This window comes from Phaseolus vulgaris, chromosome 4 (genome assembly GCF_051622355.1).
Source record: "Phaseolus vulgaris cultivar YP4 chromosome 4, ASM5162235v1, whole genome shotgun sequence".
Lineage (NCBI taxonomy): Eukaryota > Viridiplantae > Streptophyta > Magnoliopsida > Fabales > Fabaceae > Phaseolus > Phaseolus vulgaris.
In genome coordinates, this window is record NC_143501.1 from 14,023,377 (window position 1) to 14,051,064 (window position 27,688).

A 27,688-nucleotide genomic window follows, 5' to 3' on the forward strand; every position below is an offset into this window, starting at 1 on the left:
CTTGAACTTTTTCGCATCAACTTACAGTGGAATCGTTTTAAAAAGTTTCACCTAAACTCACACATACACATGTTTGTTTGATTCAGATTCAATTGACGATAAAAAATAAACTTGGAGAAATAGGGATGGGGTATAAAATATTAACATAATTAATTTAATTATGATTGTTATTATTTAATAGATAAAAACATGCAAAATAAAAATTAGGAGTACGAACATCGCAAATTTAAAAACAACATGCATTAATTGATTAGAACAAATGTCACAAAGCTAGTTTGGTTGGATGAGAAGTATAGTAGCTAAGAAAAGTCGAAGGAGTAGGAGATAGACGAAAAACATCACAAACAAGGCGGAAGGCCTATATAGACACCCAGGTGTTGGGATGAAGTTGCGTAGGAGCCACGTGGAGAGCCCGAAGGACACCCACCGCGAAATTGTCAAAGGGAAGGGAGACATGCAAGTCTGAAAACAAACAAGCATATATATAAAAGAAAGGGCGCTCGGTAGATGACTGAGTAGAGCATACCACATCGGTCAGCTCACAAGACTCAATACTTATTACATCTAAACTCACGTCCAGTTCCAAAACACCGACCTAGTCTAAAAACTCAGCAACCACATCCCTCTTCACGAACAAACAGGTGATCCAGGTCACCTTCGGATCCACCCAGTCAAACCCCTGAGGAGACGACTACTCGGAAGAACCCGACCGATCAGAGGCACTGGTCGGGTCATCCTCCCTCACCATTCCCACAGGGGGCAGTGTCTGAATTGCCCCAACCGATAGTGTCTCGGTCATGGAAGAGTTGGATGATGACGAAGAAGGGGAAGACGGAAGAAGAGAAGCGGAATCTAAAGAAGAAGACGTGGGACGAGACAAAGAAAACATAACTAACCTCTTTAAAGACTGGAAGGACGAGCGAAGAAACAGAAGACGTTCAATGAGACAGAAAATCACTCGGCTATCGGAGCAAACAAGCACAGAAAAACAATGTCTCAACACTATGGAGACCCCCTATTTATACCCTCAAGGGTATAAGAATACGAAACGCCACAATTGCCTCAACCGTTAGATCTTCTCAAATCCAATGATCCTAAAGATTGGCACCAAAAAACCCCTCATTAATGAGGGTCATATCAGGCGCACAGAGACGCTGCAAAAACATCACGTCGAACCTAGAAAAGCCCAATCATCACATCAGATCCCTGTAAGTCAAAACATGAATAAACGCAAATTGAACACATACAATTTATGTTCACAAATAGATCTTATCATATCATGATTCTCACACAATCATATAATCAAGAAGGAATAAGCACTTACCTTGATCCATGAGTGATCCTAATTGAGCAGTTACTTTATCTCCTTTTATCCCAATCTATCTCTTGCAATTCCGTTCTTGTCTCACACTTTCGTGATGGTTAACAGTGAGACAACTATTATTTGCAGAGACAGAACCCTATAGCCTTTAGTACCCAATCTCCATCAGATGTAGGTTTTCATTAGGTATATCATCAGATATATATATTTCTCACATTAACCAATGGGCCTTTATTCTATTATTATTATTAAATCATATTTGGGCCCAAAGCCCAAACTCTAAGTCATGTGAGTCACTTTATAGAAATTAATTTACATAATTTCTTACATTCTCCCACTTGACTCATATGAGTTATAATACTTTCATGATTTAATAATTACATAAATGCGCATTTAAAAGGCCTTACATAAATTGATTCTATCATTATTCATAATCAAGAATACAGAAATAATAAGAGTCATGGCGGTTACATGTCATTTGAATCAACACATTTCCTTCCATGTACTACTATATCATTCTTTCTCCTTAATATGACTTTATAGTGAGAAATCCATAATAGGTTCAAACATAATGTCATTGTCATCAATAACAACATAATTTGTTTTCCACACCATAATAACATAATTTGCATGCATATACATAAAGTAGAAAACAACATAAATTTCAGAAACTTTAATTATCAATGAGCTCAGAGTGTCAAATAAGCATTAACAACATTCATAATTCACTAGTAAACATAATGCCCATATTTACAACATGACCAGTAAATGTTTTGGGCGGTAACCCTTTTGTTAAAGGGTCAGCAATCATAAGATCAGTGCTAATATGTTCTATTGACACTTTATGTTTCTGAACTTCTTCTTTAACGGCAAAGTATTTCAATTCCATATGTTTAGCACCTTTGGAATACTTGTCGTTTTTAGAAAAGAAGACTGCTGCGGAGTTATCACAATAAATTTTCAGCGGCTTGGCAATACTGTCAACAATTCCAAGTCCTGAAATAAAATTCCGCAACCAATTAGCCTGAACTGTGGCCTCAAAGCATGCCACAAACTCAGCCTCCATAGTGGACGCAACGATGACTGACTGCTTCGCACTTTTCCATGAAATCGCTCCTCCGGCTAAAAGATACACATAACCAAATGTAGACTTTCGTGTATCCACACAGCCAGCAAAATCTGAATCTGTATATCCAATCACCTCAAGATGATCAAATCTTTTATAAGTAAGCATGTGATCCTTCGTTCCTTGCAAGTATCTTAAAACTTTCTTTGCAGCTTTCTAATGATCCAATCCAGGATTACTCTGGTATCTACCAAGCATACCAACTGCAAAACTAATATCTTGTCGTGTACAAGTTTGAGCATACATTAAACTCCCAACAATAGATGCATAAGGTATATTCTCCATCTGTTTCCGTTCCAAGTCATTCTTTGGACATTGCATGAGACTAAATTTGTCTCCTTTCTGTATTGGAACAGGAGATGTCGAACATTTATCCATTCTGAATCTCTCTAAAACTTTATTAATATATGCTTTCTGAGACAAACCTAACAGTCCTTGTGATCTGTCACGGAATATTTCAATTCCTATCACATAGTATGCCTCACCCATATCTTTCATCTCAAAGTTATTAGAGAGAAACTTCTTAGTCTCACTTAATAGACCAAGATCATTAGTTGCAAGCAAGATATCATCAACATACAGAATCAAGAATATCAACTTGCTCCCACTGACCTTCAGATATATACACCGATCAACGATGTTTTCCTTAAACCCAAAGGACACAATAGTATCATTAAACTTAAGATACCATTGCCTAGAAGCCTGTTTAAGCCCGTATATTGATTTCTTAAGTTTACACACCATGTGTTCCTTTCCTTTTTCAATAAACCCCACTGGTTGGTCCATATAAACATCCTCTTCTAAATCCCCATTCAGAAAAGCAGTTTTGACATCCATCTAAAGCAACTCAAGATCATAATGAGCTACTAATGCCATGATAATTCTAAAGGAATCTTTCTTAGAAACAGGTGAAAATGTTTCTTTATAATCAATGCCATCCTTTTGAGTAAAACCTTTGGCAACAAGTCGGGCCTTGTAACGTTCGATATTGCCATGAGAGTCACGTTTAGTCTTAAAGACCCATTTACACCCGACTCTTTTGCATCCTTCTGGCAATTCTATAAGGTCCCATACATCATTCTGTGCCATTGATTTAAGCTCATCTTTCATGGCATCTAACCACTTATCAGAATTATCATCTTTCATGGCATCTAACCACTTAAGTCATTTTCTGACTCTTGTAGATAAACCACATAATCATTCGAAACAGCAGACTTTCTTTCTCTTTGAGATCTTCTTAATACTATTTCTTGTGGTTGTTCTACTACAGGTTCATTGTTTTCTTCATGATCATTAATTTGTTGTTCTTCTTCATCGTTGCGTGATTCAACTACATTAGGAACAACAATACTTGAAGTAAAGGTACTAGTTAAAGGAACTTGTACTCTAACTTCCTTAATCTCCACATTTTGTGAAGTATTACTCCCACTGGTTTCACCATTTTCAATGAACCGTGCATTTCCAGATTCAACAATTCTTGTGCTATGGGTAGGACAGTAAAACATATACCCTTTTGACTTTGCTGGATAACCAATGAAATATCCACTGATTGTTCTTGCATCCAATTTCTTCTCTTGCGGATTGTATATTCTGACTTCTGCCTGACATCCCCAAACATGCAAGTGTCTCAAACTGGGTTTCCTTCCTGTCCATAATTCAAAAGGTGTCTTTTGAACTGCTTTACTAGGAACCCTGTTCAACAGATACATGGCAGTTTTTAAAACATACATCCACAATGAAACAGGTACAGTTGACTTACTTAACATGCTCCTAACCATATCCATTAAGGTTCGATTACGCCTTTCTGAAATACCATTTTGTTGTGGTGTACCTAGCATTGTGTATTGAGCACAAATACCACGTCTCTCAAGGAACTTAGCAAACAGACCAGAGTGTTGTCCACTTTCATCATACTTTCCATAATATTCACCACCTCTATCTGACCTGACAATTTTCACCTTTCTGTCTAATTGCCTTTCCACTTCATTTATATAAACTTCCAAGGCATTCACCGCTTGCGATTTTTCATGCAGTAAATAGACATAACCATAACGTGAAAAATCATCAATGAAGGTGATAAAATACCTTTCTTTATTGAAAGAACTTGCATCAAAAGGTCCACATATATCAGTGTGTATAATTTCAAGAAGCTGAGTACTTCTTGTGGCTCCCTTCTTTGTGTGTTTTGTTTGTTTGCCTTTAATACAATCCACACATACATTCAGATCAGTAAAATCCAAATTTGGAAGTATTTCATACTTTACCAATCTCTCCATTCTTTCCTTGGAAATATGTCCCAAACGTTTGTGCCACAAGAAAGCAGAACATTCATTCACCAAACTTCGTTTAGTGCCAACATTATGATGCGAGGTCATAAGAGTTTCAGCATATAGTTTATCGAGATTCAATCTATATAATCCATCATAAAGAGTACCAGATCCAATAGACTTAAGTCTTGCCGCAATATTAGTCATTTCAATGACATGTTCGTGCATAGTACGAGAACCATCAAATTCCATGGTGGTTAATATACTCATTAATGTCCCAACAAGAGACTTATCAGTAGTTTGGGAGCGCTCTTCCACAAATTTCATAAATTCTTTTGCACCATCAATTTTGGGAAGAGCAAACTTAATATTACTTGCTATGCTCATTCGCATAAAGATACAGAAACAATACTTGATCACACATGCTTAACATTAATACTTTGAGTCATAAATTAAACATACTATACAGATTCAGAAAACATTCTATGTATACTAACGTTCTCCTTTGGGAGATCCATTAATACACAAAACATAATGATGCTAATAGTATTAACTTTATTTGGTAAGATATATGCATTAACTAGAAGCACTTGTTATCTTTGGATATACAAGCAAAAACTAATAACACATACTCACTACCAACAATCATATCCATTAATTATAAGGACAACTAATCAACCTTTGGGTGATCCATAATGCCCTATAATAATGAATTTCCATTTACCCATATACTTCATAATTTAGCATCCATTCTATAGGTAATTGGAATAAAATTTATCAGTAATCTGGAAATAAATAAAACTTAAAGATTTGATCACTTTGGTGATTAACAAATCTATCATACAAATAATTCCAGAAATTATATCATTAATTGAAATAAAATTCATCCATAATTTGGAATTAAATAAAACTTAAAGATTTGATCACTTTGGTGATTACAAATCTATCATACAAATAATTCCATAAATAATATCATTAATTGAAATAAAATTTCATCATCCATAATTTGGGATTAAATAAAACTTAAAGATTTGATCACTTTGGTGATTACAAATCTATCATACAAATAATTCCATAAATAATATCATTATATGAAATAAATTTCATCCATAATTTGGAATTAAATAAAACTTAAAGATTTAATCACTTTGGTGATTACAAATCCATCATACAAGTAATTCCAAAATTTCAATTTAAAATTAAATACATAAAGCGGAAATATAATTTTTCATTCCTCACTTTCAATCAATTAATTAAACTTTAATTTAAATGCAAATTAAATTACATTATGACATAATAAAATTTCATTAAAACTTTAATTAAACTTTAATTTAATGCAAATAAAATTACATTAAAATATAATAAAATTTCATTAAAACTTTAATTAAACTTTAATTTAATGAACATAATCATTAAAACTTTAATTTAATGCAAATTAAATTACATTAAAAAAAATAATAATAAAAAAATAATACATAAACAGAAAAATTAATTTTTTTCGCTACTCACTTTTAATTAATTAATTAAACTTTAATTTAAATGTAAATTGCATTACATTATAACATAATAAAATTTCATTAAAACTTTAATTAAAATTTAATATAATTCAAATTGAATTAATTAATAATAATAACATAATAAAATTTGAATTAAAACTTTAATGAAACATTAATCAAAATAAAATAAAATAAAAAAGAAACATGACGTTAGGTGCAGAGAATTACTCTCACTATTTTATTTATTTATATATATTGTTTCATTATTTTATATTATAATACAATTATCATTATTTTATATTATAATACAAATATCATTATTTTATATTATAATATAATTCTCCGTTCACTTTATCATGAAACCCTAGAAAAAAAAAACACAGCCACCATTTTTCACTTTATCATCAAAGGGGTGTCAACCATAACTAAATGTGCCACGGGAAAAGATGACTGCAGTTTCATCTTTCTTCAAATGAATTAAAAATTGACATAAAGAGGCACACTCCATAAACCCCTAATTTAAAATTAGGGTTTTTCAATTGGGATTAATTAAAATTAGGGTTCTTTAATTTTAATTTTGATGGTTTAAGACAATTAGGGAACTATCATAGAGGAATGAAAACCTTAATTTATAAACCCTAATTTTAAATTAGGGTTCTTAAATTGGAAATAATTTTTAAAATTAGGGTTCTTAAATTGGGAATAATTTTTAAAATTAGGGTTCTTTAAATTTTGGAAAAACATTAATGGAGAATCACAGAAAATGAGCAACAAGGCTCTGATACCACATGTAAGTCAAAACATGAATAAACGTAAATTGAACACATACAATTTATGTTCACAAATAGATCTTATCATATCATGATTCTCACACAATCATATAATCAAGAAGGAATAAGCACTTACCTTGATCCATGAGTGATCCTAATTGAGCAGTTACTTTATCTCCTTTTATCCCAATCTATCTCTTGCAATTTCGTTCTTATCTCACACTTTCGTGATGGTTAACAGTGAGACAACTATTATTTGCAGAGACAGAACCCTATAGCCTTTAGTACCCAATCTCCATCAGATGTAGGTTTTCATTAGGTATATCATCAGATATATATATATTTCTCACATAAACCAATGGGCCTTTATTCTATTATTATTATTAAATCATATTTGGGCCCAAAGCCCAAACTCTAAGTCATGTGAGTCACTTTATAGAAATTAATTTACATAATTTCTTACAATCCCGATAAACCCCAACTGCCATCACAAGCCTCAAATCCACCAACCGACACATAAGACTCTTTGGGTTAATTACCCTAGAGCCTGTGGGGCAAATGTACTGGTATGGACCGAATGACTAACTAGATTCTCGGTCCCACCAGCGGACCGACCGACCCAAGGCCCAGTCCTAGTGGGCCGACCGATGGTATAAATCTTATCACACCTAAACAGACTCAACAAACCTAATCCGTGGTTAGGAACTAGGTAATGCAATCCTAAACATAAACCCACTCCTTAACCTGGCCCAATAAGGAAAGCACATTACAGGTAACATAAATAGAACACATTCCAAGGAGGAGGTACGTCATTAATTACTGTACACTTCCGAGTGTCGAATACCCTTTTCACTGACTTAAGCATCGGAGTGCCTTCTGTAGGAACCCCCCCATTCGGCATTCTTCCAACACCATACGACCGAGACCTAATAGGAAGAAAAGAGAAGCAGACTAAGGTAGGAGTTGACCGCACAACAAGAGGGAAGGAGATGGAGTCAGCCAACAGTTCTCTAAGTCCCATCTCCCTAGCAGGAACAAAAAGAAATCATCAGCACATTCCTAATGTTACATGTTGCCTTATGTTATTGTTCATTCATTGCATCTTATAAATCGTTTGCCTTCTTATGTGATTCAAAATAAATGCCCTTATGAACTTCTGTATGACAATATGCCTAATCTCTCTAATATAAAAGTGATTGGGTGTCTTTATTTTGCTTCCACCCTTGATCAAAATAGTCATAAACTTGATCCTAGGGCACGAAAGTGCATCTTCCTTGGTTTCAAACATAGGACTAAAGGTTATGTGGTCATGGACGTTCTTTCCAAAGAGATTTTCGTGTCTCAAAATTTAATCTTTTATAAAACCTATTTCTATGATTTAAGCAACAAAAATGATTAGGTAGCTATGCAAGAAAACATTGATTTCATGAAAGAGATGTGCGATGATGTTCATGATCAAATTGAAGTTGAGGAACACACTAAACAAGAAACACTAAGGCGATCCACCAAAGTTAAGAAAACACCAACCTTTTTAGAAGATTACTATCACAGTATCATGGCATTACCATGCAATGAAGATCTAAAAAAAGCAAGGTATTATATCCTCTTAGGTCTGCCATATCATACAAAATAGTAGCAGAAAATCAAGTGAACTATATTTTGTCTATTTCATCTCAAACCTAGCCACGAAGCTATGCAGAAGCAAAGTATATCCTAAATGGATGGAAGCCATAAGAACAAAAATAAGAGCTCTTGAAGCTAACAAGACCTAGGAAGTAATGGAGCTTCCACCTAATAAGACACCCATATAATGCAAACGGATCTACTAGATTAAACAAAAAGCCAATGGAGATATAGAAAGATACAAGGTAAGACTCGTGGCGAAGAGTATACACAATGTGAAGGTATTGAGACCTACTCACCCTTGGCAAGGCTTACCAAAATACAAACCATTCTTTCAGTAGCAGCAACTATGGACTAGCACCTCAAGAAACTTGATGTGAACAATAAGTTCTTACATGGTGATTTCCAAGAGGAAGTTTATATGGAATTACCGCCTGGTGTGTCGTTTGACAAAATCATTAAATGGATTGAAGCAAACAAGTAAGAAATGGTATGATAAACTCACTTCTTTCCTTCATTCCATTAACTTTACTAACCCAAAAGCTAATAACTCTCTTTTTATAAGAAAAATTTAAGACTTTTTATAACACTTCTCATATACATAGATGACATTATAATTGTTGGAATAACATAAATAATATAGAGGTTGTCAAAAGTTCCTTAGATACAACTTTTAAAATAAAAGACCTATGTCATCTAAAGTTTTTCTCAGGACTAGAGATTGCTAGAACTAGAAAATAAATCCATATTTTCCAATGGAAGTATGCTCTCGAAATTTTAGCCGGTACAAGAATATTGAGAGCAAAACCAATGACTACACCCATGGTGAAAAAATATGACATACTATTTGATCAAAATACGTTTGTTCATGATATTTTGATATATAGAAGAACTACTAGAAGGTTGCTATACTTGGTGAATACGAGGCTCGACATCAGCTTCTCTATACAATTTCTCATTCAATTTGTACAAGCTCCTTCAAAGTTACACCATCAAGTTGGACAAAGGATTCTCATATATGTAAAATCCCTTTTCCAAAATATATTTTCAGATTTGTATTTCTGGAACATATTTTTAAATTCTAGAATTTTTTTCATAATGCATTTTTTATTTATTTTGTGTTCCATAGTTTTTTCCAAAATTTATTTTTTGCATTTTGAATTTACATTTTTAGAATCAAAATTTTGATTTTCGAATTGTATTTTTGAAATTCCAGCTTTTTAAATCCTAATGAATTTAAAATATTACGTCTTGTTTTTGGTATTATGAATTTTGGCACTAAAAAAACTGCTTGTTTATATCCTAATGAATCTAACAATACTATGCAATTTTCTATGCTTGTTTTAGTGCTCTTTACTTTATTCGTTGGGGTCATAGATCTCTTTTAGCCAAGAAGGAATATATTTGGATATATTATCAAAATTGTTAATTCCGTTTATAGACCTTTTACATAAAGATTAAAAAAAAATTGTGAATTATTATGAATTTTTCACAAACGCAACTTTTTCTTTGATTCTAACTTAGAGGATAATTTTAAAATTTTTAAAAAGTGATAAAATATAGGTATAATTACCTTATTCGTCCCTACTTTCTGGGGCAATAGTCAATTTAGTGTAGTGGTTTTAAAAAAATCAATTTCGTCCCTATGTTTGTTTAAATGTATGCAAAATGGTCTTTTCTGGTAAGTCGCAGCAAACGATGTCAACTTCTGCTTATGTGGCAGAGAGAAGAGGTTATGGGTTTAGGGTGAGGTGTGAGGTGTCAAGTGACATGGATGGTTTGATTAGTTTAGTGAAAATTGAATTGGGGGTTACAAATTTTTAATTGTAAGCAAGGTTGTTGGTGTGTGAGGTACGCTATTTTGAGATGCGATTGTGAGGTGCGATTTTGCGGTTCGTGGGTGGTCGTTTCTAAGGTTAGGACTTTTTAACTTACTTTTAGAGTGGTTCTGTTTGTGATTACTTTGAGAGAACATTTACATAGTAGTTTATGATTGATGTTACCCAAAAACACATGAAGATGACCAAGGATGCTAAACTTGAAGGGTCATCTCAACAAGCAAATAAAGACTTCATCAATAGAAGAAATGGACAAGGTCCAAAGCATTTGAAGTTCTTCTTATTAGTCTTCTCAAAAGATGAGGCCCAAGCCCAATTAATATCTTTGTTGTAATATCTTTAGAATAGATTTAAAATAGAACATAAAAGGGAAGTATGAATAGGAGTATAGGACTTATGAGAAAGTAGTAGAAAAGTCACAGTTTCTAGAATAGGAGTGACTTGTGTTGGGCGGCATTTTCAATGCCTTTTCATTTCCTTTTGCCTTTTGGATGACCAGCCATCTACACTATATAAAGAGGTGCTTGGCTCTTTTAAAAACATTTTGATATTGAAATTGAAAGTAGAGTTACTCTCCTCAAACTTGAGTGGGTTCTTTGTGAGACTTGTTCTCTTTCTTCTTAGTCTTATCTTGTGGGTTTTGGGGACTCTCAAGTGGCGACACTCTCACTCATTTTGGAGTCAATCATCCTTCAAGTGGCGTGACCATTCCCATGTCAACAACCACATAAATTTCTTCAACTTTTCATCTTCTTCTTCCATACCCATTCCATATCAAAAACTCTAAAACATGTATTGTTTCTTGTTTTTTCTTTTCAATCGGTCAAATGTTGCTAGTGAATGTTTTTAATCGTTAGTTTGTTCTTGGTTCTTGTTTTAATCAGTTGGAATTTCTTCTTGATGTTCTATTCGGTTCATGGGTCTATAGTTGTGTTTCATTCAGTTCATGTTCTTGAAATGGGTTTCTAATGGGTTCTTGAGTTGTGTTCTTGAATTGCTTGTAGAATCTTGATCCTTAAAAGTGTCTATTAATGAATCATCTCTTAATGATAATCACATCAAAAGAAATGACCTTGAACACCTCAAGTCACACACTTCCTTTCGCACACAACCACCATAGAAATCAGAACACCCTCTGATTCTGCACTTACACACCAGTATTCACAAATACAATAGATTCAGAAAGGATTACACTTGATGAAGATCAAATCAAAAGATTACAGCAATCCTATTCCACTTCTTTGAGAAAACCCAAAAAGTTTGAATGCAAATCTTGAAAACTCAAATCAGTTTTCACTCTTTCACAAATGTCTCAAAATTGTTATCAAACATTAAGAGAGTATAACAACCTCTTTTAAATACTCAAAAAGCTGTTAAAAACATTTAAAGCAGGAGCCTATTTAGTTAGAAAACATTTAAAGCTGATTTGGAAACATAACAGAAATTTTGTTATGGGTTTTCAACAAACAATCGGTTGAATCCTCGAAACAACCAATTGAATTGGTTTGACAGCAAAGTCAACCAAGTCAAACAGCTTAAAACCCTTTTCAAAAACTTCTAAGTGATAAACAACCGATTGAAACGACAAAACAACGGGTTGTTTTTCCACTTCTTCATAAAACAATCTTTTTCAAAAAGGTTTTGATTCCAAACTATTTTAGATTCAAACAAAGAGTGGATTAGACATCATTCTACCGAAAACCCACCCACACACACAACAACTCCAGCCTTCCATCAAACACCATGGATTTGGAGATATCAAAGCTTCAAGATCATCCTTGATCAACAATCTCCCCCTATTTCATGATGAAAAATCCTTGGTTGCTTGTGTTGATCTGTTTGAATATGAACCAGCACCTGTAAAACAGAAACTATGCAAACACGGAGTATATATAACAACAGGTTATCAAGGCACACACACTAGTTTTCTGCACAATCAAAACAGCAGAAAAACCAGTCCAAAGAGTGCCAAAAATAGTGAGTGTAGCAGTAGCAATGCAGCAGAATTAACAACTTCAAGTTAGAGTTTGTAGTAGCAGCATACACAACACATAAACCAACACCTTCTCCCCCTATTTGTCTTCACAAATAGAATTAAGAAAGCGTTTGTGGATCAAGAATACCTAACTCATTTCTTAAAAAGAAAAAACATGTCCTTTGGCAAAGGCTTTGTGAATATATCAGCAAGCTGCAATCTTGTCTCAATGAATTTCACCTCACTATCTCCATTGTTCACATGATCCCTTATAAAGCGAAGATGGATCTCAATGTGCTTTGTTCTTGAGTGCTGAATCTGATTTTTGGTGAGATTTATAGTACTTGTGTTGTCACAAAGTAAAGACACCTTGCTAATCTTTAAGCCAAAATCTTCTAATTGGTTTTTGAGCCAAAGAATTTGTGCACAACAACTTCCAGCAGCAATGTATTTAGCCTATGCAGTGGAAAGAGCCACACAAGCTTGTTTCTTGCTATGCCAAGAATAAGACTTGATCCAAGAAGATGTGCCACTTGTGCTTTTCTGGACCAGCATACACCCTGCAAAATTAGAATCAGAATATCCAATTAAGTGTATAGGAGAGTGAGAAGGATACCATAGTCCAACATTGGTTGTCCCCTTGAGATATTTGAGAATTCGTTTTGCAGCCTTGAGATGAGATTCCTTTGGATTTGCTTGGAATCTTGCACAAAGACACACGACAAACATGATATCTAGTTTACTTGCTATGAGATAGAGTAGGGAACCAATGAACCCTCTATATTTGGTTTGATCTACCTCTTTTCCAGCCACATCATTATCCATATAACAACATGATGGCATAGGTGTGCTAGCTTCTTTGCAACTTTCCATTTCAAACTTCTTGAGAATTTCTTTGCAATACTTTGATTGACTTAGGAAAATTTCATCTTTGGATTGCTTGACCTGCAGTTCAATAAAGAATGAAAGCTCCCTCATCATTGACATTTCAAACTCACCTTGCATGACAGCCACAAATTCTTCACACAAAATATCTTTGGTAGCTCCAAAAAATGATGTCATCAACATAGATTTAGACCAAGATAATTTCAGAATTTGACTTCTTAATGAAGAGAGTCTTGTCAATCATCCCTCTCTCATAGCCATTGGATAAAAGAAAGTTACTAAGCCTCTCATACCACTGCCTTGGAGCTTGCTTAAGCCCATACAAGGCCTTTTTCAGCTTGTATACATGGTTAGGATGTTGATGATCTCTAAAGCCTGTTGGTTGTTCAATATAGACTTCCTCATTGATGATTCCATTGAGGAAAGCACTCTTAACATCCATTTGAAACAATTTGAATCCACTCATACAAGCAAAGGCCAGCAGCAACCTTACAGCTTCTAATCTTGAAACTGGAGCAAAGGTTTCACCATAATCTATACCTTCTTCTTGATTATAACCTTTAGCCACAAGCCTTGCCTTGTTCCTTGTAATAACCCCAGATTCATCCAGCCTTTTTCTGAAAACCCATTTGCATCCAATGATGTTCATCTGATTAGATCTTGGAACAAGAAACCAGACATCATTTCTTGTGAATTGATGCAGTTCCTCATCCATGGTAGCAACCCATTTATCATCCTTGAGAGCTTCTTCAATTGACTTAGGTTCAACTTGTGAGACAAAAGTCATATGCTTGCAGTAGTTAGAGACAACACTACATGTAGAAACACCCTTCTAGATCTGGCCAATGATGTTCTCCACTGAAAAATCCCTTGGAATTCTCCATTCCTTTGGCAGCTCTTCTTGTTGCAGAATTTCAACTAGTTGTTTCGCACAATCAAATGGTTATTTTTCTGGGCAGAATTCTAGCTTCTGCAAAATGATGTTCTGCTCATCTTCTTCTGCATAATCCTTTGTAGAACCCTGATCAATATGAATGATTTCATCAAACGCCACATGGACAGACTCCTCCACAGTCATGAGTCTCTTGTTGTAGACTCTATAGGCATGGCTAGTTGAAGAATAACCAATGAAGATTCCATTGTCGGCTTTTTCATCAAACTTCCCCGGATTTTCTTTCCCATTATTCAGAATGAAACATCTGCACCCAAACACTTTTAGATGAAGAGACACCATTTTCATTCCAAGTAATGTAAGCTCTTTTTGATTTTGCATTCTTTTCCTTCTTGCTTGACTTCTTCTCTTTATTTGGGCATTCAGCCTTTATGTGCCCCTGCTCTCCACAAACATAACAAGTATAATTGTTAACATTAAAATCACTAGTTTTCTTGTTGCTATACCTTTCTTTAATGGAGTCTTTGTTACGGTTCTTCTTCAAGAATATGCTGAACTTTTTGGACAACAAACTAAGAGTTTCTCCTTCACTCTCATCACTTGAAACTTGATTGTTCTTGTGCTTGGCAGTTTTCAAGGAAATGTTTCGTACATGCTTATCTTCACTCTCTTAAATGTTGAGCCTATTCATCTCCAACTCATGCGCCCTAAGCTTTCCAAACAAGGAGGTTGTAGTCAAAGATGTCAAGTCCCTAGATTCTGAGATAGCTGTGACTATAGGTTGCCAAGATCTATCAAGACATTTGAGAATCTTGATATTCAACTCTTCTTTGTCAAAGACTTTTCCAAGACTCATGAGATGATTGACAATGTGAGTGAACCGTTTTTGCACATCCGCAATTGATTCTCCTTTGAGCATTCTGAACATCTCATACTCTTGGATTAAAGTATGATTCCTTTCCCTCTTATCGTCCGTTCCTTAATGAGTTACCTCTAGAGTATCCCATATCTCCTTAGAAGATCTGCATTGAGAGACCCTGAAAAACTCATTAGAATTTAAGGCAGAGGTGATAATATTTTTTGCAATGCAATCAAACTTTGCTCTTTTGTTTTCTGCATCAGTCCATTGGGACCAAGGCTTTTCAATAGAAACACCATCATTTTCAAGCTTAGGAATAAAAGGGAAATTTTCAATTGCATCCGATATTCCTTTATCAAGAGATTCAACAAAGATCTTCATAAGTACCTTCCAAAATTGGTAATTCAAACCACAGAACAAAGGAGGTCTGTTTATTGATGCACGCTCCCGAAAGGGTAATTTTTCAGCCATAAGAAAAAGATGTTTTAGGATCAAACTTGAGCATTTTTCAAGTACCAAGCTCTTGATGCCAATTGATAGAATATATGGCCTTAAACAAGAGGGGGGTGAATTGTTTATGAAAGATTTTCGCAAACTTTGAAGGTATAATGAAGTTCAAAGCAGAATCACAGATATAGAAATCCATAAGCAATCAATTAAAACTATTAAAGTTGATTTACAGAAAATCAACCAGTTGTTTTTGCAATTCAACCGGTTGTTTATATCAGCCAAATTGAAAATAACTTAAAAGTAGAATTTAAATGAGTTAAGGGTAAGAGAAAAGCACACAAGCAGTTTATATTGGTTCATTCTTATCCTAAGAGCTACATCCAGTCCCCAGAAACCATTGGGTATCTACTATGCAATCAAAATCCAGATTACAAACACACCACCAAAGAAGTGACCTTGAACACCTCAAGTCACACACTTCCTTTGGCACACAACCCACCACAAAAATCAGAACACCTCTGATTCTGCACTTACACACCAGTATTCAGAGATACAATAGATTCATAAAGGATTACACCTGATGAAGATCAAATCAAAAAATTATAGCAATCCTATTCCACTTCTTTAAGAAAACCCAAAAAGCTTGAATGCAAATCTTGAAAACTCAAATTTATTTTCACTCTTTCACAAATGTCTCAAAATTGTTATCAAACATTAAGAGAGTATAACAACCTCTTTTAAATACTCAAAAAATTGTTAAAAACATTTAAAGCAAGAGCCTATCCAGTTAGAAAACATTTAAAGTTGATTTGCAAACATAACAGAAATTTTGTTATGGGTTTTCAAAAAACAATCGGTTGAATCCTCGAAACAACCGATTGAATTGGTTTGACAACAAAGTCAACCAAGTCAAACAGCTTCAAACCCTTTTCAAAAACTTCTAAGTGATAAACAACCGATTGAAACAACAAAACAACAGGTTGTTTTTAAACTTCTTCATAAAACAATCTTTTTCAAAAAGGTTTTGATTCCAAATTGCTTTAGATTCAAACAAAGAGTGGATTACACATCATTCTACCCAAAACCCACCCACACACACAGCAACTCCAACCTTCCATCAAACACCATGGATTTAGAGACATCAAAGCTTCAAGATAATCCTTGATCAACAATTTGTACCAATGTCACACCCACTGCCTCCTCCAATACTGATAAATATATGTATTAGGGGTGGTCCTTTGATGTTTTTCAAAAGACAGGGGGTCGTGAGGAAGGTCTTTACCTAGAGAACACTTCTTTGCATTGGGATGTCCACTGGAATTTGGTAGCCTTCTTCGTTAGGGCAATAATCGATCTCGTCTTTTTTGCTAAGTTAGGTATGAACCTTGAGAGGGAGGTTAACCATCTGACCAACCTTTGTATCTCCTTTATGTTCTTTGGGCTACGCATCTCGATCAAGTCTCTGCATTTGTCTGGATTTGTCACTATTCCTCGGCTTGTCAACATGAAACCTAAAATATTGCCTCTCTCCACCTCGAAGACAAATTTATTAAGGTTTAGCGCATGTTATACCTTTTAAGGACGTTGAAGACCTTTTGCAACTCCTCGACATGTTTTTTGCATGTTTCAGACTTGACGACGGTGTCATCCACATAAACTTCTATGCTTCGACCGATGAGGCCTCGAAACACTCTGTCCATCAACCTATGATACGTTGCCCACACGTTCTTGAGGCCTAACAACATGATCTTGTAAAAGATGTTGGCCTCATTCGTCATGAACGGTTTTTTCCTTGTCTCCCTTATGTGTCCGAATCTGGTTATATCCTAAATAAGCATCGAGGAAGCTAAGGACTTTGTGTTCTGTCGCCCCGTTGATACTAAGCAAAAGATATGTATCCTTTGAGTATGCCTTGTTGATATTTTTGTAATCGGTGCACATTCTCCACTTTCCACTTTCCACTTTGTGTTTTAACCATGACTATATTTGTTAGCCAGGTGGTATATTTGGCTTCCTTGAAGAACCCGCCATCAAGCAACTTCTTGGTCTGCTCCTTTGTCGCTCTCCTCTTCTCATCTCCCAACTTTTCTCTATTGTGAAATGGGTCTAGTGTTGATGGATACATAACCTTTGCGAAATCACTTGAGGATCAACTCTCCACATATCAGTCACAGTCCATGCAAAGAGGTCGGTGTTGTCCATTAGGGACTGTGATATGGTCGCGACCTTGACCTTGGCAAAGAAGTGCCCCTACATGTGACCTTGGCGTCGACTCAAATTTTTACTGTTATGGTTTCCCATCAGGTTGCACACGGAACTCGTCCTTATTTTTTACTCTAAATCAACCATAGCCACAATGCTCGTTCCTGGTTGAGGAGGTTCGGCCTTGGACATTTGCTCCACCTAAAGGCTGGCCTGGTAACATTTCATGGTTGTTCGTTGATCAACATGCACGGTCGTGATATCTCCAAATATGGAAGGAAATTTCATGACTAAGTGGGGTGGACACTATAGCTCCTAATTCGTTATTATAGGATGTATTTGCATCTACAACATTTTGACAATTCGACTGTTGAGACGTCCTTCCCAAACTTGGTATAGATATCTATGTTGTAGATAATAAACTTTTTGTTGTTGTAGATGATAATAACAAGGTAAGCTTATGGTTGGTGTAAAATATACACATCACATAAGGTTTCGTAACATTAGAATTTTGCATATATTATGCAAGTCTGAAAGGGTTTAAGGTTTTTTTTAATAAATAAAAAGAATTGTAGACCCCACATCTTTTATTATTTCCTTGTTATGATTACCAAGCACCATGACTATAATACTACACTAATTATCCCATTCTTTACCTTCCCGTTCCCACAAAGAACCAAACCAAACAACAATGACTTCTGAAATACCAAAACCAAAGCTTTCTCTGCCTCTCAGAACCCGAGTTGCATTATTCTTTTCCTCTGCCGTAACGAATTTCTCGCGTCGCTCTGACGGCACCGTTAATCGTGGTTTCAAGAAGCTCCTCGATTATAAGTCCCGACCCAAAACCAAATCCGTTAAAGGCGTTTCTACTAAAGACGTCACAGTTGACGCCAACAGAGACCTCTGGTTTCGTGTCTTCACACCCACTGCCTCCTCCGGTGACGGAGTTGTTCCCGTCGTCATTTTCTTCCACGGCGGCGGCTTCGCTTTCTACTCGCCGGACTCGTACGGGTATGACCCCGTGTGCCAGCGATTCTGCCGTCAAATCAATGCCATTGTTGTCTCTGTGAACTATCGCCGCCCGCCGGAGTACCGGTTCCCTTCGCAATACGACGACGGCGAGGACGTCCTCAAGTTCCTTGACGAGAATCCCGCTGTGCTTCCGAAAAAGGCGGACTTTTCAAAGTGCTTCCTCGCCGGTGACAGCGCCGGCGGGAATTTGGCTCACCAAGTAGCAGTTCGGGTCGCCAAGTCGGGGCTCCGGAAAGTTCGGGTCGTTGGGTTCGTTCCCTGAATTGCCAGAGGCATCTCAATTGATCTCACAGGTTAAAGATTTCATCACCAACAGAATCTCGGATTTGAAATGATCACTATTTAGTTTAAATATTGAAGATTTCATCACCAGTAATCACTATTGGAGTCTAGTGTAAAGGTTTTGCAAGTTTTTGCTTTAGGCCTTAAAATATGTATTTGTATTTCTTAAATTTTATCATTAGTTTTGGATTTAATGTTGTAATATTGATTAAGGTGTGTTGTATAATATTTGTGTGCCAGTTGGAATCTTTATGAATAAAAATTTACTTTTGGATATTATCTGGCGCTTGAAAATTAATCATCCATTATTGTCTTTTTGTGAATTAATTTGGTATATTGTCCTTTTCTATATTAATACTTATTCATTTGGTTAATTTTATCAGCTTTATATTAAAAGGCACTTCAATTTAAAATAATAATAATTTTATGGTAAGTGAAATATAATTATATACTTCTGGTGTCCTCTACACCAGATTTAGCAACCCAACAAATTGATATGTAGACAAAGTTATCACAAATTTTAAATTTGGTTTAATATGTTACATCAACTTTTATCAGTGCAGCTAAATTCTTTTTGTCGGTTGACCTGCTCGTCGGTTGATTCTGATGACAAGTTCTAACTCTATCTGTCTCTTCATGACTCCGTCCTATTTCTTGGTTCTCTAGAACGTGCTCCGTCAAAACAGAGGGGACCCTACCTGTTGATTGCACTCCGACGATCAGGTCAGTACATGATTTATAAGAATTTAAGAAGTAATCAGTTTCAGTTTTAGAAACAGCGTACCTTAACCTTGGATCTCAAGTCCCTTTTATAGTTTACCTCTTATAACAACTTTCTATCACGAGAATATAATATCAACTGAAATCATACTCAACAGGAAAATATTCTACTCAAGGGCACACTCTCACGGTGCTGCAACGGAGTGAAATCTTTCCTTCATGGAGTGCATAAAATTATAACAGAATAACCATTAGGGTACCAACTCATGTACCAGCATCAGGGGTCCAATCTGTTTACGTAGCCACCCTCAGTGTGGTGCTACGCTATCTTTTGAACACATGCAACCTAACATCTATGTGCCCTAGCACACATGGACTTAGGTTTAAAAGGAAACATTTGCTTAAGCTAGACCTCCTGCGCACTAAGCACACCCGTAAGTCTATAAATATCATTTGCTGACCGCCTAGGCCTTATGCACGAAGGGTTGCACTAAGCATGTTAAAAAGACTAAAACATACATCCAGGGCCCAATCACACGCCAGCCAGGCCCAAGAGCCGAGCTGACCTGCCTATGACAAATGCTGAGATCTGACCTCCGAGTGCTGAATTCTGAACGCTCTGGTCAATTACAGAAATAAACTAATCTCACATACTACTTTACAAATTTAATTCTTAATAACAATAATTTTCTTTTTTTTCTATTTTAATTCGTCATAAATATATATATATATATATATTTTTTTTAATATCAATATATATTTAATTTTTTATTTTTTATTATTATATTTTTTATATTTAATAAAATCAACTATAAATTTATATTGTAAAATTTTAATTTATGATAAACTTAATTTATGTATATCGTAATAATATACATTATAAATTTAAAATAATTATATTTTTTTCAAAATAGTAAATTTATAAATATTATTAATTAAAGAAGAAGAAAGATTCATTTATTTTAATATTTAACTACGGTAATTCATTTTTAATAAATAATTACTTTAAAAAGTTAAAATTATAAAAATATTTATTAAATTTATTAATCTAAGAGTACCATTTTATCAAAGTTACTGGCAATTCATATTAACTAATTAATTACGTATTAACTATAAAATATCATTAGTACTAATTATAAGAAATATAATTTTAATTTATCGTTTTTTGGTTATTTTTTCAAGAAGCCTAGTGGGGCAAACAACTTCATCATGTATAATATTTTTATTAATATTTTATACAATGTATTTTTAAGACCGTTAATTTAGAATCTTTAGTTAAAGAAGATGGATTCATTCGTTATAATCTTTCAAGAGAATAATTTATTTTTAAGAATAATTATTTTTAAAAAGTAAAATTCAAAAAAAAAATATTAGATTAACTAATATTAGGATCATCATTTTATGAAAGCTACTGACAACATATATTAACTAATTAAATACGTAATAATTATAAAGTATTATTAATACCAATTATAAAAAATATAATAATAAATATTTGTATTAATAAAATACACGAAAATTGTAAAACTGATAATTTAAAACATAGTTGGAAGTGATGAATGGATTAAACATTCAAATTTAAAAATATTAAATACTGTACAAATTTAATTTGATAATATATATGTTAATTAGGAAAAATGTTTAAATAAATATTTATTATAAGAATAATTATTTACGTCATAAACTATTATCAAAGGATTAACAATGCAATCAAATAACGATTAAAAAATTGTTTTTATGTATCACACACCAATTTTAACTACATTGTGTGCATATTTTATTTTCTGTAGTAATCTTTCAAAAACATGTAAATAGGGACTGACATCATGTGCATATTTTATTTTCTATAGTATATGTTTTTAAAAACATGTAAATAGGAGCTGACAGACAGTAAAATACTTTTACCATTTATTTATCTAAAGGGACAATTATGAAATATATTAAATAAATATTTGTTCGCAACTAAACTGATGAAAAAAAATCTACTTATGATTAAGCCTTTTAAAAATCAACACAAAAAATATAATAACATTTTATTTGTGATTAAAAAGAATTATAAAGTAAAAGTAAGAAAAAAAAAATAGACGTACAATAATTATTAGTATTTACTCTTTTACGACATAAACATTAATCAAAACTATTTCAAATTAATTTAATTCCTTAAAATATTAATTGTTTTAAAATTTTAAAATCAATTTTATCCCGCATTTTAATCCAACAGCAAATTTGGTTTAAATTAGTTTACATATTCTAAATTTATTAGCTAGGCCGGTCAAACATCAACTTTTGTTTTTATCTTAAATTTTTATTTTTCCAAAGATAAAATAACAGTAAATGAAGAATTTAACAAAAACTATTTAAATAAATATATATTTATCATATCTTTAACTGTTTTACATTCTATTTATTTAACAAATAAATACAGAAGAAAAGAAAATCTGTTGGAAATGTTTATTCCAGAATTATTCTCTTATTGAATAATTTTATAAAGATTTAAATTAAATTTTGTTGTAAACATGGTTAGTAATAAGATTTTATTGAAAATTCTTTATTGATGAAAGAAAATAATGAATGGATTAAACATTCAAATTAAAAATATTAAATATTGTACAGATTTAATTTGATAATATGTATTTTAATTAGGGAAAATGTTTAAATAAATATTTAATGTCAAATTTTTTAAGAACAATTAATAAACAGAAAAAGAAAATTGGAAATATTTATTCCAAAATTATTCTCTGTTTAAATTATGATAAATGAGAGTGGCTTTTCAAGGTTTGGAATTTAGAAGGGGACGCCAATTTAAGACCTTTCTTCTATTTGTTAGCAACCGTTTCAAATAGGAAGAGTCGTTTACTATTCTTCGCACAAAGAGAAACATGTTCAGGTTCAGATTGTTTTTAAAATCTTCATGGACTTGAACTTTTTCGCATCAACTTACAGTGGAATCGTTTTAAAAAGTTTCACCTAAACTCACACATACACATGTTTGTTTGATTCAGATTCAATTGACGATAAAAAATAAACTTGGAGAAATAGGGATGGGGTGTAAAATATTAACATAATTAATTTAATTATGATTGTTATTATTTAATAGATAAAAGCATGCAAAATAAAAATAAAAATAAAAATTAGGAGTACGAACATCGCAAATTTAAAAACAACATTAGAACAAAAAACTAATCACTACTTTTCTATATAAGTATTTATCGGATGGAGCAGCAACACTTTCGGCATCTTTTCATTCACTTTCTTGTTAGGGCAGTTTCATCAATCTGGAAGTGAATCATGTTACATTTCAGATGAGGGGTGTTCCAGAAGCAAAGTTTGCATAAATTATTGATTTCTGCATTGCTGAATCTGGAAGCCTAATTTCTATTACGGATTGGTGGATCTGGAATGATTTTTTCATTTATGGATTTCTGAATCCGGAATGCATATTTTGAATTACGGATTGGAGGATCCAGAATGGTTTTTTCAATTATGGATGTTTTGCATTTTTTTATTTTGAATTAACACTATCATTCATGTACTACCGGAAGCATCAACCCGGGAGATTACCAGATGCGCCAATCTGAAAATTTACCGGAAGCGTCAATCCGAAAATTTACCGGATTTCATAATCCGGAATACAAAAAAAAATGTACAGTTTATATAGGGACAGTTTTGTCTTTGCGCAACCTTGTCGGGGTGCAGGAAGAAAAATGTAGGGGTACAGGAAGAAACTGCCTCTTATTAGATGATGATAAACTTCTTCTTTTCGGGCCCAAGCCCCTTTTCTTTTTGCACTGTAAGTTACACGGGCCTTCTGTTTTTGGCCCAGTACATTTTACTTTTTATACCTATGTAAAAACACCTTACATTAGAGTTCAAAATACATCAACAGATTCATTGATATTCTTTTCATCTTCTCTTGTTTTTCACCACGGAGCTTCTCTTTAGGGTTTTGTTTTATTTTGTTCTTCTTGTTTGGTTTCCTCTCACGCAAGTCCTTGTTCCTCTTTCGCTTCATTACAGTTCTTGTGAAATCTTCAGGATTGCGTTATGGTATCAAAGCTTTTCTTTGCTCTACTGTGCGCTCTGGTCCTTGAATTCTTTCATTGTTCACTTTCTAAATTCGCCTGCTCTTATTCTTATTTTCTTGTTTTCTTTAGGTTTATGGTGGAAGAAGGAACGACGAGACCAACTCCCTCAAATTCATTAACGAGTAGCTATCTCTATCTTCATCCCAGTGAAAATCTAATGGCTTCGCTTGTTTCACTAGTTTTGGACTAAACGAATTATCACTCTTGTAGTAGGTCCGTCATCACCGCTTTAATAGTGAAAAACAAAGTGGATTTTGTCTTGGGTACACATTTTTGCCCATCGAAGGACGATCCTACTTTTTCAGCTTGGATAAGGTGTAATAACATGGTAACGTCATGGTTAGTCCATTCAGATGTTTGGAACGAAAAAGTATAATTTAGATGGATAAAGTTGTGGATGTTTGGAACGATTTGAAAACGAGATATTTCCAAGGGGACCTTTCTAGAATATCTAATTTACAAATGAAGGCTTTTTCTTTAAATCAGGGTGAACTGTCTGTTACATATTATTTTACAAAACTTAAGATTATTTGGGATGAGTTAGATAATTTTAAACTGAACACTATCTGTGATTGTTCTTGCTCTGCATCGTCTACTAAAAGTAAAAGAAGAACCGAGGATCAGGCTATGCAGTTCTTGCATGGATTAAATGACCAATTTCACAATATTTGTTCACATGTTCTCCTTATGGAACCTATAACCTAGATTTTCTCTTTTGTTGCTCAACAAGAATGCCAAATGGCTAGTAATTTTTTGGTTACTGTAATAGTCGGTACCGAACGGACCAGTCTCGGTCTCGGTGACCGACCGTCCGAGTCAAAGAACATGACAAGATATGCAATAACTAATAGTAACAACAATTATAGCATTGAATGAGTCATATCTATATCCTGAAATATGCAGGAATATCTTTGACGAATCCACTAACAGTTGATTAATTGAAAATGCACATCCCTACTATTAGGGAATCACGATGCATGTCAGTTAGTAACTGATGTTCAACTCATCAGGATCAGGGCCCATAAACCAATATTATAAATACAGTCCTCTATGAAGGAATGAGGTACATTTTTCTCACTAATCAGAATACACTCTTTTCAAAGTACTTACTTGAGCGTCGAAGTGTCTTTTGCAAGTAACCCCTGACCGAGTGAGCATCAACATTTGAGGAAGGAGACTTGAAGTAAATATGAGATTATCGATATGTCAGCAATTGTACGCCCATCCACAGGTACTATTTAAGCCTCCTGCCTATACAAGTACAATTGGTGCCCATCATGGGACCGAGGTAGTATTCAAACTTTACAGCAACTCAAGATCAACAACGATGGTGTCAACAAGGAACAACAATAACAACAATCGAATGGTGGACGAACAGATCACATTGATCCAGGCCCTCCAGGCGCAAATGGAAGAGTTACGACAGAAAGGGATTGCGGAGTAGATACAAAATGAGGAGGATCGGCGTCAGAATGAGGAGGATCGACTTCAGAATGAGGGGGAGGTACTCCATCTTAAGGAGTAGAATAAAGAACTAAAGCAGCACCTTGATGGGCATGAACGAGAAGAACAATCTCGAATACAGACTCGTTAAACTCATCAAACTCACCCAAAGTTCCAAAAAAGCTCTCCACACGATGACGAGGAAAACCTGAGAGAACATCCTTTTACGGACGAAATAATTGAGACATCACTTCCTTCTAAGTGGAAAGGGCTAACCATCAAACTTTACGATGGTTCCACTGATCCGGACGACCACCAAAATGTCTTTAAGACGAAAATGACACTCTACACAACCAATAAGGTTGTATGGTGTAAAGTTTTCCCCACCTCTCTCCAAGAGGGCCCACTCGGTTGGTTTACCCAACTTCCACCTAGCTCTGTGGGAAGCTTTAAGGTCTTAACAGCTAAGTTTACAACACAGTATGCAAAAAGTTGACCGCATCATACTTCATCCATGTCTTTCCTTAACGTGAAGCAAGAAAAGGGGGAATCTTTGCGGGTGTTTATGGACAAATTTAGTAAAGTTTGCATGGGTATTAGAAACCTGATGCCAGAAATAGCCATGCACCACTTGGTTTTGGCAATCCGGCTAGGTCGATTTACCGAAAGTCTAATAAAATGACCAGCTAAACACATGGATGAATTGAGGAACCGTGCAACCAAGTTCATGCAAATAGAAGAACACACCAACTATCATCGAAGTATTCGGTCTGAAGGTGGCTGATAAGGGGAAATAGAAAGACAAAGGAAATTGACTCGTATCAGGTCGGTATGACCGTTTCTGAGAAAATTGAGGACCCTGATTCCTTAGTTACACACCACTGACTATTCCAAGGCGAAGAGTCTTGGACGAGGCATTGCAAGCCGAGTTAATCCCGACCTTGAAGCAATCACAAAGTCCACAAAATTTTGACACATCTAAACACTGTCAGTATCATTGCAATTATAGCCATTCAATTGAAGGCTTCTAGACATTGAAAGATAAAATAGAGGAGCTCAATCTAATAGGTCACTTGTTTAAATTCGTCAAGACCGACAATAGCTCATACCAATCTCCGTAAAGGGAGAAATATCCACCCAAAAGTTATAAAGAATAGTATGAACAACATGGGCGAGAAAGTTTAGGACGATTCGACAACAACCAGCGCAAGGCTAAGAGAAGAAGAAGTAAAAGTCCAAGAAGAAACGATCGGACAAGACGTGACACCTGGGAGGTTATTAATACTATAGTTGACCCAACTACACTCGGAAACCCCGAGCGAGAGGTAAATACAATTCCAGGAGGTTTCGTTGGAGGTGAATGTTCCAATTTCGCTAGGAAGAAACACATATGGGCCATCCAATCGGTCCATTCCACAACCATAAGAAGCCAACCGAGAATGCCTCCAATCACCTTTACGGACAACGATTTCACTGCAATCGACCCCGCCCAAGACGATCCCATGGCTATTACTGTGGAAATAAACAAGTTTGTCATTGCAAAAGTTCTAGTAGACCAAGGTAGCTTAGTCGATATACTATATTGGAAGACCTTCAAAAAGATGAGGATCCCTGAATCAGAGATTCAACCTTATCACGACCAGATTGTAGGATTTTCAGGGGAGTGAGTCAACACTAGAGGATTCATCGACCTATATACTACATTCGGGGAAGAGGGGCATCTTCAGAAGACAATCAAAATCAAGAATTTGTTAGTAAATGCAAATACTTCTTACAATATACTCCTCGGGTGATCGTCCATAAATCATCTGCAGGCGATAGTGTCCACTATCCACCAAGCAATGAAATTTCCATCAGCAGCCGGCGACATAATAACAGTCCATGTAGATAAAAAAATAGCCCGTGAATGTTATGTCACAAGTTTGAAGGTTGAACCAACTAGGCATTTGTACAAAGCTTCACCGCACAGACGGTCACGAGAAAAGAGAGGACGATCGTTGATGTCTCAGGAGAGAAGTACTAGAAGACACATGGTCACTCTTGCTGATCTTGACCCTCGGCTTGATGACGTTCGTATTGAACCGGGGGAGGACCTTCGCCCTTTACCTCTCAAAGATGATCATCATAAGACACATATCAACACTTCTCTCAAGTCGGACAAAAGCAAACTAGTAAGCCAAACTTTAATCCACAATGCTGACTTGTTTGCTTGGATAGCTACCGACATGCCTAGAGTCAGCCTGGATATTATTACTCATAGTGGCTGAGAAGTGGCTCATTTGGTAGCCCAAAAAAAGAGGAAAATGGGCGAAGAAAAATGTAATGTTGCGCGACAAGAGACTGAGAAGTTGTAAAAGCCGACTTCATCAGAAAAGAACATTACACATCATAGTTGGTCAATGTGGTCTTGATCAAAAAG

General features: G+C 34.8%; 1 protein-coding gene and 1 long non-coding RNA gene across 2 annotated transcripts; both read left to right on the plus strand.

Annotated features, from left to right (window-relative positions):
• Positions 1-18,336: 18,336 nt before the first annotated feature.
• LOC137837298 (putative carboxylesterase 18) lies at positions 18,337-19,315 on the plus strand. The gene has a single exon (XM_068646263.2). The coding sequence runs from the start codon at positions 18,396-18,398 to the stop codon at positions 18,999-19,001; it is 606 nt and encodes a 201-aa protein (XP_068502364.1). The 5' UTR covers positions 18,337-18,395; the 3' UTR covers positions 19,002-19,315.
• A 363-nt stretch (positions 19,316-19,678) lies between these two features.
• On the plus strand, positions 19,679-20,406 carry LOC150027921 (uncharacterized). The gene is made up of 2 exons (XR_016520625.1): positions 19,679-19,744; positions 19,900-20,406. It is a non-coding gene; the product is annotated as an uncharacterized LOC150027921 (long non-coding RNA).
• Positions 20,407-27,688: the final 7,282 nt, after the last annotated feature.

What these genes read in the sequence shown, in the direction of transcription:
- LOC137837298 (XM_068646263.2), top strand. Translation starts at nt 18,396, where the DNA reads ATGACTTCTGAAATACCAAAACCAAAGCTTTCTCTGCCTCTCAGAACC.